General features: G+C 45.6%; 1 protein-coding gene across 1 annotated transcript; it reads left to right on the top strand.

Annotated features, from left to right (window-relative positions):
• Positions 1–8094: 8094 nt before the first annotated feature.
• Positions 8095–9003, top strand: F5J12DRAFT_783785 (uncharacterized protein; the record flags this gene model as incomplete). The annotated part of the gene is made up of 2 exons (XM_051742913.1): positions 8095–8282; positions 8313–9003. The coding sequence occupies 2 exons, from the start codon at positions 8095–8097 to the stop codon at positions 9001–9003; spliced, it is 879 nt and encodes a 292-aa protein (XP_051598745.1).
• Positions 9004–15417: the final 6414 nt, after the last annotated feature.

Raw genomic sequence — 15417 nt, forward strand, 5'->3', positions numbered from 1 at the left:
TGTAGCCATGCCAAAGCCAGGATTGCTGCTCCAACTCAATGGAATCCATCATGAGCCAGAGGAAAAAAGCAAGCTCAAAGTCTGTCCCCAATGATGGAGGCCCAAGAATCCCAAAGCCCAAAGGAATGTCCCCCAAAGTGACATGTTTCAATGGCTTCCAAAGCCATCAATACTGGGGTTGGGCCCTCCAACCAGGGAGAGATGATCCCCAAGGGATCTTCACTCAGTATGTTCACAATTTCATGTATTTACACTGACTCAAATTTTATTCAGAGATTCATATTCCTGCATTCAAACACAGGGATTCCTGCCCAATCCCAGCCACTGTATGAGTGGATTCAATTGTCAAGGCTGCCCCATCTGTTGCACAGGAGGTAGAGGAATCTACAGCAGCAGGTACATTTAATCACTCTACATTTATGCTAATTATCGCAGTTAACCCTTGTATTCAAAGCAGACACCCACCCATTGACAACAGCAGCACCCATCCAACTTGCAACTGCTGCAACTCCCAGCACACCATCACCTGTCTGTGCCCCAATTGCCAAGGTGTTGCAAATGTCCAACACAATTGAAGAGTGAAATTGAAGATTTGGAATGTCAACTCTGTGATGCTGAGGCCCACTGCCAATACTATGAGGATTGAATGTATGATTTCCAAATACAACAGGATGAAACCATGCAGACACTGGACAGGATGGCTTGTGAGCTGGAGGCTCTGTGTATTCAGGTATATGAACAAGCATTGGGTGATGATCTCATTGATCTCTTAGGGCCTCTGGCAGATGAGACAAGGGTGGATAGGACAGCAGGGTGAATGAGGCTGTCTATCATTTTACTCCTCCATGGTACATACAATGTCATTTTGTATTTCCATTTTAATTGACCACTTGTGCCACATCATATATCCAACCTTTATTTAAGAGTGAGAAACAGACAATAATGGCTAGACAGCCAACAGAATTGTGAAGGATAATCTCATTCTACTAAAACAACTGCTAATGTATCCCAATAGGCAGAAGCTTAGCAAATGCATGGCTTTGTGACATAGAATAGTCAACTTGAAACTTAAAAAATGAGATAGCAGGATGGTCTCATTCTGCTAAAACCAGAGCTGATGGAACCTGATAGACAGAACCTTTGCAAATGAATGGACTATGCAATATGTGATAGAAACCTGCCATCCAACACAAATGCAATTAATAGTCTGCTAATACAGCCACTGATGAATCCCAATAGACAGACACATGGTGAATGAGCAGGCTATGCTATTTACAATGTTCACTTGGGAGTTACAAAACAAGATAATGGCTAATAATAGGATAATGATGCAAAGAAAGATGTCAGCCTGCGAAAACAGCATTCTGTGGATCCTGATAGATGGAACCATTCCAAATGAGCAGCCTGCACAATATGCATGGTTGATATGGACTGTCTTGACCTGCTAACACAGCATTTGATGGATCCTGATAGACAGAACCTTTCAAAATGAGCAGACTGTGCAAGATGCAAGGCTGAGAGCAATTGGTCATCAGATACAAATGCAAAGCAATATTCTCATTGTGCTAATGTAGGATCCAAGGTATGCCCACAGGTGGGACATGTGAAAATGAGCAGATTGTGAGATTCACAAGGTTCAATTCAGGGAAAACATTGCATTCTGCTATTGCAGGAGCCAATGTACTTTGATAGGCAGAAGCTTAGCAAATGAGCAGATAAATATTTCTCAGCAGATGGAAATACAACCAAGGGCATTCAGCCAGTCACTAGTGACCAATTCACCCTCTGCAGTGAGCAATAAATATTCTGTTTCCCAACAATGGTTTGTTGCCATTCATCTCAGCCCACAGATGCATGAGCCTTTCAAGACAAACAATATACATACTCATGTCATACCAGACATATCCACAATGGAAATAAAACATGTGAAAGGTGAATGAATGGGCTAGCTTGCCACTGGACATCTCCTGCAAAGTACCCACTGACCCACCCATCAGCTACAGGGTGGAATGCAAGGGTGGGGGATGGAAACTGCAGGTTCACATTAAGCTAACATTTAACTACAAATTTTTCTCCAGGACAAATTGAATATCAGTTGCATTCATGGCCTGCCATTTGTGTTCAGCATGCTTGGCCAACCTCAAATACATCATCCTCTGCCTCACTGCATAACACTGCACCACAGGAGCTCCAATAGTGCTGCTTCCCATCTATATCTTATGCCATTCTTTTGCTCAAAATCTGAAGAAACTTATAGCCCATTGAAATTCTGATATTATGAGCTCTTCCTCTTCTTCCCAACAATCTTTGACAGATTTTACTCACAGCCAATGAATGCAATAAACTAATTGAAGAAAGTGCATCAACCTTAAAGCACTGTTGAACAGTAAGGTCAACATACATTCAAACATCCAACTCTTTGATTCTGTGTCCCATGGGACATTGATTGACCAAAACCATGGAGGATGGGTTCTGCAGTGCTCCTGTGCATTTTGGGAGAAGGCCACTGTCTGCACAGCCAGGTCTTCTTTATGAAGCTCTTGATAATGTCCTAAGATATCTGCACCCATGCCAAGTACAACCATAGCATCTCTGCATCAATTATAAATCATGGCCTGTTTTTTTACTGAGACATTGATAGCACAGATCATATCCCAGGTCCAAGTTTTCATAGAATAGCTCTTAGCTGTGTGCACCACCCCCTGAAAGACAGCCACCTTGTCTGCCAATGTAAGATGGAGGCCATGTAGCACATCATTAGCTTGACCTGTGTGAAGCTTCAGCTCCATTTCTGCAAGATTTTGAAGCCCTCAAGCTTGACATGCATCAATGCCAAGAGCAGATGGAAGTGGAAATTTGTCCTGCAGTCCTGCCAGGGTTCCATCTGAAGTGGGCAACTCATCCCCCACATTGTCCAGCCAACCATCATCTGAAGCATAATCCTGCTCTGAATTTGTGTCAAGAAATGCAGTCTGCTGTACTGATTTGCTGGTGGAATCAGCACAGCATGCCATAGCCAATTTTTTCAATTCTGATGCCTGTTCCCCAATGTCCTTTCTGTCCATGTGAAGTGAGGTTATGGCCTCTTCTAAGCATAAACTGTGTGCTAGCCAACTAGCTGCTCCATGTAGGCTTCCACTGGGTCTTGGTTCCTCCAATAACACTAGTTTGATGGCATGCACTGTTGGTGCTTCTCATGATATGTCAGTATTTTGCATTTATCCAAAAAGGCAGATGCCATACCCACCCTTAATTGAACTTCGAAGATGTCCATGACAGATGGGTCATTGACACGATTGTGCAGTGCATGAATCTCTTGTGTTTGCCAGCTGCTTTGCTGCTCTGCAGTCAAGGCTTCATCTAGCTTTATACATGCCTGCCTCACCAATGGTGCTGCTGCTTGAGCCACTTTGAGCTTCCATGATAGGCTATCCACTTAATCTTGGATGTCAGAGAGTGTGCAGCAAGTGGATCCCCAGACCAACCAATTTGAATCATCTTCATGAAGTTGGAATCATTCATCTGGAAATCCAGCAGTTCTTGGCAATGTGGTGAGGTCATCCTGCATGCAGATGCAGATGCCATGTTAAGGATGGACCACAACATTTCAATGATTTCTCCATCTACCCATCTGGCCCCCTTGATGAACAGTGGGGCATACTGTGCATAACATTCCTTCTTGTGCCCATGCACATGCCATATGCCAATTCCAGGGATAATTTGAAGTGATGACAGGACATCAATCATCTCACTTTGACCCACATGCTTCTGCAGATTCATCATGTAGGAGCAGTTAATGTTGTAGAAGCAAACCACTTGTTTGATCCCTTCCATATTGTACCCCAACACATTTGCCAAAGAGTAGTCCACATTCAACCATCCACAGCACCATCAGCAGGTGTCAAAATCAATGATTCAACCTCGTACCTTTCTCCTTTTTGGAAGTCAACAACACAATGCAGATAAAAGCATCCATGCCATGCACATGCAGTCACCCCAATTCTGGTCACATGAAGCTTTCCCCAGGCTGCATTTGCCTGACTGATAGCTCTGTGGTTGTTGCAGGTGGATTTCTGTGCCTGAGCTCAGATCATGTTTTGCATGGGTTGAATGAATTCATACCTCTGCAATATGTGGAGTGGCCTTCAAATAGTCCACATAGTGTGGATTGGTCACCATATAACCTAGTCCATCCATCACTGCATGAAATTTTTGCTGGATTAAGTTGGACAAGCTAAGTACTCAGAATCTTGATTTTAGTTACAGTCTACACTCAGGAACTCCAGAATTTTCAGAATTATTTTTCAAGCTGCAAATGAAGACCAAATGACTAAGTCAAAGATCCCTTGAGTCAAGAAACAAATCTGAAGGCAAATTAATAGTTGATTTTCTGTGAAGAAGCCATGAGAATGCATTGAGAGAACTCAAGGGAATGCCATCAAGGCATTCAAGGGACACACCAGGGTTCTCAGGACAAGCATCTGACCTTTTTTGGTATTTCAAAGTGGTCCCAAGTCTTTGCAAGTGTGAGATTTGCTTTGATGACCAAGAATGGGCAAAATGGGCTTGCTGGTATGCAGGTGGTGAAGTCTCTGACTCATGGTATGATTTTGTTGAGGATCAGTTGAATTGGCCCAAATTTGTGGTGGCCATTGTGCATTTGTATCCTGGGTCCCAGAAACTAGATCAACAGTATTCAAAGAGTGACCTTTACAGCCTCATTTATTGCAAGAAGGATTGGGATCAAGGAGCCATCAAGGCTCATCACACAAAGGAAGCCACTGGAAGAAGTTTTGCAAGTTGAAATGTTGAAGCATACAGTGAGGGTGGATGACCTCACACCTGAAATATTCTGCACCTGTATGGCACCAACAATAGATGTTTTATTCGAGAGTTTGTCAAGAGAATTGATGCATGCACTTGGTATTTGGACTTGTAGAGAAAGTCCAGTGATGTTGACTAAGCAAAGTCATGTGATTTCTCTGTGCATCAAGGCCACATGCATGCAAGTAACACTGCATACTGACAACTCTAGTGTTATAGACCAACTACTCAAGATTGCTACAATCACAGGATATGAAGAATGGGGCAAACAAGGTACCAGATGGAAGCTACCATGACTACAAGTGACAGCAACAGCAACGAGAGTGACAATGGAAGTGAGTAGCAAGATAGCAATGATGACAACAATGACTAGACTTAGCACAGATTGATGGCCAAGCGAGATCAGATGCACCACTCGATGGAAACAGGGTGCAGAGAGCACAGATGAGAGCCCAAAAGCTCACAGGTTTGTTTTGATTTCAAAATGTTTTACTTACAGCTATTCTACACAGGGGAACGCTGGCACATGCATCAAAGAGTGACCAACATCAAGATGATCAAGATACAAGAAATGATGAGGATGGCACTGAAGGCAGAGTGATGGCCACATGAAGCTAGAATGACCATTCTATGGAGATGACATGTGACAAGTATGAATATTGAGCTAAATGGCTCAATGGTTTGCTTCAATTTTAGTACATTTTGCTTACATCCTTGTTATTCTAGTGAAGCCAGATATATACAATGAAGTACAACTGACATCCTCATGATTGCAGCTCAAGAGTCTACAATGAACTACAAATGAAGATCATGTGGAGGTTCAACAAGAGCAATGGCAACAACAAAAGTGTGACTGATGATGATGACAGTGTTTTACACAGACCAAAGGACATGTGATGTGAGAACAGCTGTTTGATGAAAACAAGGTGTGACAAGTGCAGATGTTGGGCTTGATGGCTCAAGGGTCTGTTTTGATTCTGGAACACATTGCTTACATCTACTTTATACTAGGGAAAGTGACTGTATATGATGACATGTGAGCAACATCCAGGTGGCCACAGTGCAAAGAATGATGACAATGATGATGCTCAACACAGACTGAAGGCCACATGACACAGGAATAGCCGTCCCATGGACATGGAGTGCAATGGGGGCTACCAAGCTCAAATGCTTGAGTGAGTATCTACAACAAATGGAGATTGCGATGTGAGGATCTACAATGAACTACAAATGAAGATCATGCAGAGGTTTGACAAGGACAATGGCAGCAATGATGACACTTGACACAGACTGAAGACTGCATGACACTGGAACAGCTGTTCAATGGACACAAGGCACAACAAGTGCAGATACTGAGCACTACAGCTCAAGGTTTCATTTTGATTTCAGAGCATTTCACTTACAGCATTGCTACCCTAGGGAAAATGGGTATAGATGATGAAGCATGATGTCATAGTTGTGTCTTGACTCCAGCTGGACTCAGCCTCACATTCACTCAGTCTGGCCTTGGCCTTGCCAATCCCTTATCCCCAGATGGTCTAGTGTGGTACACACTGCTTTGCAGTGTGGGTTACTTTGGTTGAATTCTGCCTGGTCTGGTCCCCAGTTTGCCCTGTCCTGGTCTCCATTACCTTAGTCATACCTTACTAATACTTGTCTTACCAATCATCTTAGCAATCTTTGTGAGACCAGCATTACTGGTCTCCATACTATAGCTACTTCTAGTATATAAGCTCTTAGATACTTGGCCTGTACTCCCCAGTCTGAAATCAAATAAGTTCTATCTGTAATTCTTGGCCTCAGACTCAGACTGAAACCCATGCAAGGGAATAGTGCTGTAATCTCAGTTGCTAAGTCCAATCAGTCTACCACCTGTATCTCTGCCCCTTCCCCCTGATCCTGACCCCTCAGCCTTGTGCCCACTTCAGTCTCTTGTCTGGCCTCAACCTGGACATCATGAACTTGACACACAACCTACATCCTAGCTATTGCTATTCAAGAATCTATGAAGAACTATGAACTGAGGTTGTGCAGGAGTACAGAAAGACAAGTGTGACAAATGTGGTTCAATCCACAACAGTGAATTTCAAAGTCATGGCAAGATGTGTGACATGCAAAGAGTATAGAGGCCACACCAAGTGGGCTCCAAGGCCCAAGTCTTAGTTTTTCCTTTAAGCCATTTTACTTACAGCTATGCTGTTTTAGGGAGTATGACTTTTTACAAGGTATCAACGAAGCTACAACAAACCATGAATGAAGTATGGCGAAGCAACTGTGAAGACTACAGGTCATTCTACAACAACAATCACTGAGGATATGAGATTTGACAGACATGGATGCTGAGCGTGATGGCCCAAGTCTTTATTTTAGTTGTGTAACTTTTTACTCATAGTTAGGTTATCTTAGAGTAGACAATGAGATCCATTGAGACCATGCTGAATGGGCTTGAAGGCCCAAGTTCTATGTTTTTCTTTCAAGTGTTTCACTTACAGCTACATTGTTTTAGGGAACACAAGTTTTTGCAGAGTGTCAACAAACCTTTGAGCAACAGCAGGCCTACAGTATGAAGGCCTGGAACAAGATGCCCAACCAAATCTATAGGTTGACATATCATTGAACAACTAGCAAGGGGAGACACCATCCTGTTAAGTTTGCGACTGGGTTGGGGGTCAAAGGCTGAAGGCCAAGTGCTGGGTGCAACAACCCTTGGTTTTAGTTCATGCACTAGACCCTTGCACAAGCTGGGTTGAAGTCAAAGAGAGCTGAGGGGGGTCAGGAGTGAAAGCTGAGGGTTGTCTTGGGCTTAAGCTAGGAGCTGAGGGGTGAACTAGATTGATATTCAGACTGAGGAGCTAAATACAATCTATGTAAAGTATATATACCGAAGACCAGCAACCCAAAGGCTGGGGTTACCAGTGAGGGACTAAATAGTGGTGCAGAGAACTAACTAAAAGTCATGTGAGAAGGCAGGGGTCAGAGAGCCAAAGACAGACACTGCCTTGGCATAAGCAAGGGCAGTACAAAAGCTAACTAGAAAAGTATAGTGAGGAACAGAGTTTGTTTCAGCATTCAGCATTGACTCAGCATTCTGAACATAAGACTGAACTGTGGGTTTCTCAGTATATGACAGTATCCCTCCCTTAGGGTCAAGCTCTTGAGACCCACCCTAAGGTACATGAAGTCAGCAGTTGCCATGCCAATAGAACACATGTTCCCTAGGGTTAAAAGGCACATTTACTGCAAAGACTGTTTTCTCCTGACTCCTTCATCATGTCTACTCATCAAGCTTCCCCACACATACCCAACACCCCATCCAGCTTCTGGAAGGCCACCACACCCAAACTCCAGATCACCAGTGATGACAAGGAGGCTGACATCTGGGCCAAGATGGCTGATCACAAGTGGCGCAAGGTGTTGAGGGAAGAGGCTGCCCAGCTGGAGGCAGAGAGGCTCAAGAGGTAGTGACTAGAGGCAGAGCAGCGCAAGAGGGAGTGGGTGGAAGCCAAAAAGTGGGAACAGGAGTGGTTAGAGGCCAAAAGGCAAGAGCAGGGGTGTCTGGAGGCCAAGTGCCAAGAACGAGAGGCCCAGGCACAGCCAAAAACAGGGGAGCTGAAGGGCAAGGCACAGGAGAAGGGCACTGGTTCCTGTGAACAGTGTGAAAAGGGTCAGGTGCCATGCACCTTTAGTTGCATGCAACAGAGCAAGTGCAAGAAGAGGACATGTGACTGGTGCACTGAGATGAAGGTCAGGTGTGAGCTGCCTGAGGGGGTAGAGCCCAAGGTTGAGGAGGTTGGGGCAAGATCTGGGAAGATGCAAGTGCTGGAGGATGTGACATCACCAAGGGCCAGGGAGAAGAAGAAGGTCACTTGCACCAGGTCTGGTGTGCCCAGTGAGTTGGAGGCCAGCCCCTTGGGAGTAGGTGTGGCTGCTGCCACTCCCACTGACCCTTTGGTTGCAGCAGTTGCCAAAGGGTTTGAGCTGATCACAGTGGCTATGGACCATCAGATCTTGGAGATGCGAGCTGGGAGGGAGACCCAATGCCAATTCAACAGTCAGCTGGGGGATTTACTGGGTGAGTTCAAATTCATCCTTCACTTGACCTCCCTGGCATCCAAGTGCAGCAAGGAGTTGCACTTGGATGTGGTGGACCTGGAGCTTGAGAGTCTCTGGTCAGACTGAGAGGGAGTGGGGGTGGAGTTGGACAAGGGGGTCATGCACTGGCCTGAGGACATGCACATGAAGGGCTGGTGGTCTGATTCAGAGAGCAGGGAGGAAAGGGAGCTCCAGGTGAGTGATGGGGAGGTGTTCAAGGGGGACTCCAAGTGAAAGCCAGTTAGGACTGAATGCCAATGTATGTACATAGTATCAGTGTATTGAACCATTCTTGGTATAGTAAGGGAAAAACAAGAGAGAGAGAGAGAAGAGAAAGGTATGTTTTCACTAGTGACTGGACTGGGTTTACTGGGGTAGGTGGCATGAAATGCAGCAAGCAGGTCCTCAGCATTGCCCAGCTCAGTGGCTGGCAGCCAGGATTTTTCCTCATTGGTGCCCTCATAGCCAGCCCAGTGCACCAAGTACTGCAGCTTGCACTTTTGTTGCTGGTCTACCTTTGAGTCAAGGACCTCAGTGATCTCATATTCTGGTTCACCATCCACCTCGACTGGTGGTGGTGGTGGCTGTGTTTGGTTTGGGATGACATTGGGGTGTGCCAGTTCTAGTTGTGACACATGGAACACTGGGTGTACTGCACACATGGAGTCTGGGAGAGGAAGGGTGAACAAGTGGGTGCCAGGCTGGGCTATTACCAAGTAGGGGCCTAGGTTCTTGTCTGTGAGTTTCTGTGATGGCCTTGTGTTCTGGAAGTACTTGGCTTTGACATAGACCTGGTTGCTGAGGTTGATCTTGGGTGCCAGTAGCCTTTTTGCATCTGCCAGACCTTGGTATCAAGCCTGGGCTAGTGCCATCTCTTCCCATAGGAACTGGTGTAGTTCATCTAGGTCCATGGCATAGTCCCTAGCCTGTGCCAAGGATAAGTCCCTTTCAGGGAAGACTGAGAGGTTAGGGTGGTAGCCCTTGTTGGCAAAGAAAGGGGAAACACTGGTGGTAGCACTCAGGGCATTGTTGTAGGCAAACTTGGCCAACAGAAGTAACTTGGTCCAGTTGTCCTGTTGGTAGTTGCAATACACCCAGAGGTACTGTTCCAAGGTCTGGTTTGCTCATTTGGTCTGGCCATCTCCTTCTGGGTGGTATCTGGAAGTGAAGTGTAGGCACATATCCAGTGCTTTACCCAAGGACCAGAAGAAGTGCAAGACAAATTCAGAGCCTCAGTTGGAGGTTACATGTGCTGGAACACTGTGCTTCAAGAAGCCATGGAGTAGGAAGAGTCTAGCAAGTTCAGGGGAGGTGATGGTGTTGTAGGTGGGTATGAATATAGCCTGCTTGGATAGTTGGTCCAAAACCACCAGGATAGTGGTGTGACCACTGGATGCCAGTAGGTGCTCAATGAAATCCATAGAGATGGAATTCCATGGCTTTTCTGGTATTGGCAGTTGTTTCAGGGTGCCATATGGTCAGTGTCTGGGTGTTTTAACTCTCACACATGTAGTGCAGGACCTCACATATTCTTTGATGAAGGTGTGAATGCTGGGCCAGGTGTATTCTCACCTGATCAGTTCCAACATCTGATTCTGGCCGAAGTGTCCTGACAGTGGGTGATCATGCTTGTACCAAAGGACCTTGAGCCTAAGGTCATTGGCATCTGGTACATAGATCTGGTTGTCAAGGCATAGCAGACCAGTGTTGTCGACTGACCAATGAGGATTGGAGGTGTCTGTGAGTTGGTGTTGGGATAGTGGGTCTGATGGTAGTACAGTGAGTATTTCATTGTGGAGTTGTTCTATGTCCATTAGAAGGCTGGCACATAGTATGGGGTATTCCAAGCATGTGGCACAGAGAGCTGAGACCAGCTGTTCCTGCATGAACACCAGTTGGAGGTTGTGGGGGTTTGCCTGGGAATAACCCCTATCCCCCTCTTTGGGGTAGATGTCCCATTGTCTAGTGAGAGTGTCAGGCTTAGCACCAAGCTTACCCAGGTGGAAATGAATGATGAGATTGAACTGTGACAGGTACTCAGACCAATGGGCTTGCCAGTATGTGAGTACCCTAGAGGTTGAGAAATATAATCTTGACCCCATTGAAGTGTGCTTTCTTTCCATGGGAAATGACTGCTCCTTTGTTACCTTTATCCACTTGGTAGAAGCTTGCACAACATATGTTTGGAAGTCAGGGTTGGCTAAGTCTGCAACAGGTTCATCAACATCTTGGACAGTGTTTAAAAAGGCAGAAGGCAGAATCTCCAACTGCATGTCAATGTTGGGGTGAGCAACACAGAAAAGGTTAGCAGTGCCTTGCATGGCTGTATTGTGCAGAGCAGCAGGAGTCATAGTGCATGCACTGGCCTGGTCTCTGTCAGCCATGACATGGTCAACAGCCTCTCTAAGTGAGTTACATTCAGGGAAGCATGGAATTCAGCTTCCATCTGCAAGATAGAGATGGTTGTCTGTACCCCTTGTGATCTTACCAGCACAGATATAGACTTCAACGAGTGCACACATCCTCGTCCAGTGATTGGGGTCTGCACAGAAGCCACAGCTGTGTCTGCATTGCTGCATCTGGAAGTTGTATTCTTGTTTGACAACAGTACCAGCAGGTGGCACTTGTGGCATGTAGGTTGGCAAGGGAGGTGCAGCTGGTGAGGCCACAGTAGCCAATGTCAGTAGCATGCTATGGAGAGCAGATCCTGTCAGGAGGAACCTGGCAGCTTTGATGACTTCTGCAAGTGGGTATGGGTCATCTGGGTGGAGGTTGGTGCAGACTACAGAGAGTCAATGATGAATGCAACCTGCAATGGCCCTTGGGAAGCCATTCAGGAACATTGAGTCCCATTCTGTTTCTGCAAGCTTTTTAGTTTTAATGAGCAGAGCAGAGATCTTAGTGAATTTCTGCTGGTATTCTCTGAGGTCATCCTGGTTTCACATAGGTGTTAAAGGTGATGGCAGGGTTTCATGTCTTCAGGGAGTCAAGTGGATAAAGCCACTGGGAAAATCAGAGGCAGTGAGATCCAGGTGATCTGATGTGATGGATATCTGATCTACTGAAATATCAGGAGTGATTGTGGGTAGTACCCATGGGATGTCAGCAGATAATTGCATGTGATTCTGCACTTTGGGTGAAACTGGGCAGAATAAGTTGGAGTCTTCTGACAGGTTCAAGTTGCAGAAGTGAAGGGTAAGTTTTCTAGTTCAGTGCACTCAGCAGTGCACCTGAGTGACCTTCTGGAAGCAACAGCAGAATCCCTTGCAGTGGGCTCCAGTTGTAGGAAAAACCCAAGTAGCTGTATAATACAAGCTAGATGGCTTAGGTAACAACAATAGAATGAAGGGAATGAATTGTTTGTCCCAAGGGATTCTGGACTGTTGGAACTAGGAGGTGGGACTCAGCACCTGGTAGCAATAGTGTTGCATGGTGTGTGCAGCATGTTCTGCAGGGTAGTACTGGCAAAGTGAGCAATGTGAGCAGTATGCATAATTCATGCACAGTTGCTGTGAGGTGTGCAGTGTGGATGAAGTGAAAAGGAAACTTGTAGTGACCTTCCAAGTGCCAAAAGGTATCATTCTGTACCTAGGTACAGGGCTTTATAGTCTGGGCAAACCTGGAACCTAAGTAAGACAGAGTATGAGTAAGGGAAAGCCATGTGACAGTGTGTATATACAAGACAGGCTGGAACAGAGGCTGAGGGTATACTACAAGTGCTAAAGGAGCAGAGACAGTGGTAAAAGACAATCATCTTCCTCCTCAGTTGTGACTTCTTCATCTGACCACCCACCAGCCAGGCATTGCTTGCTACCATGTCCAACATGGAGTACAAAGCTGGCCTGAATGGTGAATATAGGAATGACCCTCATGGTCAAGATGCTTACCAGCTGCAGTGTTATGCTCGACCAAAGTCAAGACATAGGGAGAGCTCAAATGCAGACTATTGGTTTCTACTGAGCAACAGCTGCAGTGACCTTTGTAAATGACAAAGGATTTAATCAATGCCAGTAAGAGTGGTCTGGGTTAGGGACACTGAGGGCAAAGTTCTGAGAGAATGCTGCATATGATTGAGCAGCTCAAGTCTGGGTTTCCAGGACTTGAGCTGACAGACTAAATACTACACAAGAGACAGACCATGAGGCATCTGGATGTAATGAGGTAACTACACCATTGGTTGAGCAATGGTGACACATGTCCCAAGCATGCAATGAGCAAGTAATGCTAGTGGTGGGAATAGTGAGCTGTTGGATCAGAGAGAAGATGACTCAAAAGGAAAGATAGTCCATCAGATCAAACATGAAGTAAATGTAAAGCAAATGAGGAAAACAGGGGTGAAATGTAACATTACCCCCTTTCTAAGCATTGAAGTCCCTGACTTCAACTACTCTCCATAAGGTTCTCCAGTCATGTTGCTAATGGTGGAGTCATCAAAATCAAAGTTGTTGTCATATAGGTCATCATCCTCACTTCCAATGATGGTTCAATCATCCACTACCCCAGGGGTAACAATTCTTTCTTGTAGCAGACAGTGAGGGCATAAGGAAGGACATTGTGCCTGGGTATGGCCAGGACAAGTTGTGTGACAGAGCAGACATTCATAGAGTCTGCAGTTGATGCAGACATGCCCTAGACAGCAACAGACATAACACACTTGGCAATAGCATGGATCAGAAGGGGTAAGGGGATGATCAGCATCAGCAAGTGCATTTAGCACAGGTGATGGGGGTAACTGTGCAAGGGTCTTGACAATATTTAAGGTATAGTTGAGTTCTGCTCTGGAGATGCCAAAGGCAGTCTCAGGATCAACTTCAGAGGGAGAGTCATGGGACTCACAAGGTTGTGGATTGGGGCCTGACAAGCAGCAGGCATGAGGTCTATCTGCTCTTCTAAGGGAGCAAGATGAGTGGGAAGATGACAACAACAATGCTGGAGGAGAGGATGACATGGAAGAAACTGGAGGGGAGGTTGCAGTTGAGGGTCTTCTAGACCCAGGAGGGGGAGGAGTGACCAACATAGGGTATTGACGTATGTTGTAGATGAGGTCTGCCCCACCAAGAACATCTAAGAGTTGAAGGAGCAAAGGAACCTGTTTGTATGCTATTTCATTTAAGATGGTGTGTGCAGGGGACAAGAGAGGATTCTGTTGATTGACATATCAGGATAACTCTTCAAGCTGAAGGGCTTGGATAGTAGCATGGTACACCAGGTTGAGAGGAGAGTTCTCATCAACCTCGTGATAGACAGTGCCAATGGTGGTGGGATCAGCAATGAAGAGTCAGTAAGAAGTGATCATTTGATCACTAGCAGGTTGTTGTTGGTGGCAGGTGAAGGGGGTGTGACAATGAGAGGGTTTGTGGGGGTAGGTGTAATGATGAGGAGGCATGTCAGTGAGGATCCTTCTGACAGTGTGAGTGGAGCGATGAGAGGGTTGTTTCTGAGGGGAAAAGTCTTTAGGGAAGCACTTTGTATACATGGAGAGTATATCATCTGCATGTTCTAGGTGTGTTTCTTTTTGCCATGAGTTTTTGGATGAAGGATACCCTTTCCACTTAATTAAAAAGGTGTGTCTGTGGCTGGACCTTTTATGACTGACTATTGCCTCAACTTCATACTCTTCTTCCTCATTGACCAGGTCAGGTGGTGGAGCTGGGAAGTTCAGTCTGTGGACATCATTTTCATGATAGGGTGACAAGAGGGAGGTGTGAAAGACATTATGAATCTTCCACCATGCAGGAATTGCAAGGCAGTAGGTGACTGGGGATAGGACCTCAGAGATGATGAAAGGTCCTTCTTGTTTTGGGGGTGATTTTTCTATTTTCATAAGAACATTTCAAATTCCATGCCTTGAGCCAAACCTTGTCTCCTTTTTGGAAAGGGGAGAAGGGTCAAGACAAGTGGTCTTTCATAGTTTTTCTGGCCAGGTCATGTGCTGCAAGGGCTTCTTCTCTAGCCTTTCAGAGTTCTTTGAGTCTGGATTTGGTGGTGGGAAGGTGGGTTTCCACAATAAGAGATGGAAGGGGTTTCAGTTCATACCCATACATGAGGTAGAACAGTGATTGATGGGTGATGGAGTGAGGTTGGTGATTATGTGCAAACTCTGCCATAGGAAGGTTGTCCACCCATGAGGTGGGATCATTCTGGCAGAAGATTCAGAGATATGTTTCAACTTCCTGATTTACATGTTCCATCTCTCTGTCAGTCTGAGGGTGATATGCCATGGAGAGGGCAAGGGAGTATCCCAGGAGGGAAGCAAGTTCTTTAGCAAATGTGGAGGCAAACTGGGGGCCTCTATTGGATATGATTTTGTCATACAGCCCAAAATAGGAGTAGACTTTCTTGAAAAAGAGTGTTGCAATGTCAGCAGCAGAGGCAGTTTTTCTTGTAGGTGTTAAAATTACCCTCTTTGTAAGCCCATGGTCTACCACAACCAAAAGAGAGTCAAACCCTTTGGAAAGGGGGAAATTGGTGACCAGATCATAAGAGATCTGTTGGAAGGGG

The sequence above is a fragment of the Pisolithus orientalis genome (assembly GCF_024613125.1).
Source record: "Pisolithus orientalis strain OTSU chromosome Unknown F5J12scaffold_20, whole genome shotgun sequence".
In the NCBI taxonomy this organism is placed as follows: Eukaryota; Fungi; Basidiomycota; class Agaricomycetes; order Boletales; family Pisolithaceae; genus Pisolithus; species Pisolithus orientalis.